Consider the following 4,863-nt stretch of genomic DNA (forward strand, 5'->3'; position numbering starts at 1 on the left):
ATTCCTGGAGGCCCCTAAGTAATTGGGATCCTGCAACAATTCTACGAACCAGTACAAAATGGGGCACAATTAAAGATGGTTTTGTTTTTGTTTGTTAGGAACAAAAATCTGAATAAGGAAAAAGTAATTGGTTTTTACCCTGGACTCTTGCATTCTGAACACAGACTGTCTAGACTGACAAGGCCAACATGTAACGAATTAGACACAATATTGCTCCTCCCTTTCCCTCTGCTTTTGGTTATCTGAAAGGGTCCAAGGGTCTAAGACTAAAATCTAAAAAGAGAACCAGTGGCACTATTTTTACCCTGAAATCCTGGGATACTGGCCTGTTTCCAAATAAGCCCAGGTATAGTTTGCCAGTTTCTCACCTGTGGGGCACCTGGAATTGAGGGGCCAGGAGTGATTGGCTGAGCCATTAAGTCATAGTCATTTCCAGATGATCCTGCGGCTACATAGGAATAGGAGCCCCGGGCCCAGGGATCAGCACGCCAGCGAGACACCACTGTTTCCTTGGGCTAAAGGAGAAACCATGAGTGGAAGTTATTATTGGACACCAAGGACAAATCAGTCATTTCTGAAAGGTGGAAAAGCTGTGATGGGTGGGGATACAAGTGAGAGAAAGGCAAGAGACACGAGAGTTAGCCAAGTGATGAATACTGCTGCTATAAAATTAAAAAAATGCCTTCAGGCTGCAAGGAAGCCTCCAGATTGCCTTCTCGCTATGAATCCAGAGATCTACCCAGGGATTGATCTCTATTCCCTTTTAAAATTCACATGAAGCATTAATATGACTTCTCTCAAAGGAATCATCAGGGACTTAAGTGTTCAATGGACCTAAAGAAAGAATAACAGAAAAAAGTACCAAGAGATTCTCTTGAGACTTCCCTTGGGGAGTTGGCCACTTCGTCTGAAAGGTGATTGGGGAATTGGGGGTCAGGATGATTCCACAGGCAGAGACAAAAGACAACACAAGCAAAGAAATGCGGCAAATAGCCTTCTCAATCCCCTGGCCCATGTACTGGGGGCTTTTCTCAATCCCATACTTAGGGCATGAACTCTAAACATTAGCATTAATGTAAACCCAGCACACAATTTTGGCTGAAACTGTCCTGACCAAGAATCTATGCTGCAACTCGAGATACATCAACCCTGCTTTAGTCTAAACCCCAGATCCTCACCTGCCCCCGCCCCTTACTTACTTACCTGGGGCACTGCACTGCTACCAAAAATCCCTTTGAGAATGGCCAGGCATCGGCCAACAATCACATCATCACTTATGTTTTCCATGATGCCAGCAGCTTCTCCTGCCACTAGTGCCAATAGTATTGGAGCTAGAGAAACAGAAAGGACAATTCCAGGGTTTTCCTACAGACTTTTCTCAAGTACCTCCTTATCAGGTCTCATTATTCTTGGCTGTTTGAAATCTGATGACCAATAGACAGACATGCACCACTCATGCTAGACACATGTTTCTGAGCCACAACTTGAATCCTATCCCCAGAAGGGTGCTGGCAAACCACAGTGAAGTGTGACTCATGTACTTCACTGCTCATAACCTGGCAGAATACAGAAGTCCTGAAGATATAACGTCAGATCTTGCTATCAAGTGTTCCTATATTTAGGCACAGAATTCTTAGACATCTCCATGACCAGGGCTGCATCCTCTTAGCTGTCATCCCAGGCCCTTCCATACTCATCATCACCCTTACTCACCCATTTCGTGACTCTGTGCAACAGGCTTAGGTGACAGCCACAGTACTAGATGCTAGGGATATAAAAACTACAGACTATATACTCCAAAAATCAACAACAACAAAAATAATCATAGAGATAATTACAAACTGTGACAAAAAGCTATGAACACACAGAATACAGAGAAAAGAATACAAGGACATAATTTCATTTGAGGCAGTGGGAATACATGTGTCCTGGAAAGTCTCTTTGAAATAGTGACATTTGGGCCAAGCCCTGAAGCTGCATAGCGTATGCCACGTTGGGAAGGAAGAGAAGGAGAAAAATAAAAGCGCCCCAGGCCCAGGGCACAGTACAATGCAGAGGCCCCAAAGCAGAAGACAGCATGGTACATTTTAGGATTCCAGGAGAGCAGACAAGTGTGCCTGGAGGCTGGGGAGGGCATGGACAACGAAGAAGCTGAGTAGAAAAGAAGGGTTAATTTATTCAGCCTTCACGATGACCACGATAATGAAAGCCATCAAAAGAAAGAAGCGGGGATAGCATTCAGTGGTTATTGGCAATTGAACAGGTATGAGGTAAGAGTGGCCTGGACTAGGCGGTAGGCAGTGGGAAAGAAGTAAACAGGTCTGAGAGAGAGAGTGAGGCCCTGATAGGACTTGATGGCCTAGATCAGGAAAGAGAAAGAGCACTCAGCTGTTGCTGGAAACAATGTGCTCAGGGAGCAAATGGCTCCTCTGCGGAGTTAGTGGCCCTGGCCATGCGAAGGATGTTCAGTACCAGGCAGTGAGGAGTGATAGAAAGAACCACGTGTCAGTCAAACTGGTTAACTGATGTGTCTGCACTGTTAAGGCCAGGCCTCCTGATACTGCTGCAAAGGAGAATGACTTACATCCTTTTTTTGGAATGAGGTAAGATCTAAATATACTTCTTTTAAAAAAAAAGATCTCTATAGAACTAAGAGCAACCCAATTACAGAAGAATGTAAAACAGGAGGTAGGAGTTTGATAAATACATTCTAGGGAAAGTGATCAAAGATTCAGGGACAAGTCAGATACAAAAGTCTGAGAATGAGGAATATGTGTTTCCCTTTCCAGGAAGCTTCCCTGGGCCTGAGCCCCTGGCTAAGTTGATTTCTTCTTCTATGTTTTCTCTTGCAGTGCCCTGGGCTTTTTCACTCTCACTCCTCTATTTCCTGCCCTGTTCTGAGGCTGCCAGCCTCCTAACTGTATCCCCCACTAGGTTGTGAGCTCCTTGAAGGCAGGTATAATATTCCTAATTCTCTATTCCTGTAAGGATGTAAAAAGATTAAAACTAGAAAGCCGTTACCTTTATAGAGGTTCCAGAAGAGGAAGAGCTCACCCCTGCTGGCAGTCGTACTGCCAACATGTCCGAACAAATTGACACTTGGATCCCAGAATACCCGGTCAAAACACAACACGACCTATTATAAAAAAGAAGCACATAAGCTGGTGACAGCACTCAGAGAACATGGCTTTAAGCTGAGCACAGCTGTGCCTCAACAGGAAGTACTTCTTCCTCAGACCTTACTAAGTAAGTTCCTTCTAATCTACTCTCAGTATAAGCCTAGAAATCCCTATTATAAATGTACTACTTAGGAAGACATTTAGCACTCTCTTCTTCTTCTTTTTTTTTTTTTTGCGGTATGCGGGCCTCTCACTGTTGTGGCCTCTCCCGTTGCGGAGCACAGGCTCGGGACGCGCAGGCTCAGCGGCCATGGCTCACGGGCCCAGCCACTCCGTGGCATGTGGGATCTTCTGGGGCACAAACCTGTGTCCCCTGCATCGGCAGGTGGACCCTCAACCACTGCGCCACCAGGGAAGCCCCAAGCACTCTCTTTTTATAGGCTTGGTTGGGTTTGAGAAGTGACCCCAGAAGACAGTCCTCATGGATACTTTATATATAATTAGGTACTAAAGTGAATGAACTGACAGGCCTCACCTTGATATCACAGAGTTGAGAGCACAGCAAAATGTTCAAAAACGCAAACCTCTCTCCTAAGTGGAGGGCAATCAGACTGATATTTGTACACTGGGTATGTAGAGAGGTACCTAGGGCAAGTTACCTTGTTAAGGTTGCCAAATCCCATCCTTTGGACCGCAGATGTTTTCCATTCAGGAAGAGGCGGCACAAACTGAACAGCTGGTGGCTGCTGCTTCAACACACCCAAGGGAAGGGTACAGAGAACTGCATCACACTTATAAATGAACGTCTGGCTCGTGGAGCGGGTATTCACAGCTATCACTTCACATCCTAGACAGGTTAGAGGAAAAAGGCTTTATTGGTGATAAGGATGATAATGACAAGGGTACTGAACATTTAGTGCACAGTACAATCTACATGCTATCTCAGTTAATTCTTACTACAAGTCTGTGAAGTCAGTTCTGCTCATTTTCTACAAAAGAAAACTGAGGCAGAGGTGAAGCAACTTGTCTAAGGCCATACATGTAACAAGTGCCAGGATATAAACCCAACAGTCAACTTCAGAGTCCTCGATCTCTACCACCATACTACCCCACCTTCCTGACTGATACACTGGGGATCTTCTGGACTAATAATAGGACCTTATCATTTACCAAAGTTAAGTAAATTTAGACCAAAATTAAGAGTAAAATGCCTATCCTGATAGAACCAACATCTCTCCACTGTGGTTAGGCGCTCACTAAGGACCAAAAGAAGAATGATACCAGAAGCCTGTGGTGCCGATCTAAGGGATGCAGCCTAAAACCACAGAGCATGCTATCCTTGAGAATATACAGTGATGCTTAGCTTGCCAGGATGTGAATGAGCTCAAAGCTGACCACAGAAAAGGTACTGAAAGTAAGTTAATGTAATTCTCCCTCATTTGTGTTCAATTTTTTCTTCAGTAAATGCCTCTTTACATAATTTCTGAAAAATACATAGATAGCTCAAAGTAGGTATGACAGCTCCATACATGCCCATTTTCTGTGGCCACAGAATTAGGGAAAATGACACAAAAGCTAGTCTCACTGTTCTCCACCTGCCTGCAAATGGCTATTTAAGGCTGTAGATCTTCTCAACACCAGCAGCTAGAAGCTGCCTCTGAAGGGAAAACTAAAATCAAAAACTGTTTCAGGGCTTCCCTGGTGGCGCAGTGGTTGAGAGTCCGCCTGCCGATGCAGGGGACAC

At 44.7% G+C, this 4,863-nt stretch overlaps 1 protein-coding gene across 3 annotated transcripts in view; it reads right to left on the bottom strand.

The window, feature by feature from the left end:
- The window catches only part of KDM1A (lysine demethylase 1A), a 72,847-nt gene that overhangs the window by 1,221 nt on the left and 66,763 nt on the right, over window positions 1-4,863 (bottom strand). For all 3 annotated transcript variants that reach the window (XM_007459193.1, XM_007459195.1, XM_007459194.1), the window contains 4 exons: window positions 3,779-3,966; window positions 3,022-3,136; window positions 1,204-1,331; window positions 369-515 (listed from right to left, as the gene is read on the bottom strand). In XM_007459193.1, the coding sequence (XP_007459255.1) occupies window positions 369-515; window positions 1,204-1,331; window positions 3,022-3,136; window positions 3,779-3,966 (578 nt within the window). The remainder of the gene's footprint in view (window positions 1-368; window positions 516-1,203; window positions 1,332-3,021; window positions 3,137-3,778; window positions 3,967-4,863) is intronic.

Source organism: Lipotes vexillifer, unplaced genomic scaffold, assembly GCF_000442215.2.
Source record: "Lipotes vexillifer unplaced genomic scaffold, Lipotes_vexillifer_v1.1 scaffold496, whole genome shotgun sequence".
In the NCBI taxonomy this organism is placed as follows: domain Eukaryota; kingdom Metazoa; phylum Chordata; class Mammalia; order Artiodactyla; family Lipotidae; genus Lipotes; species Lipotes vexillifer.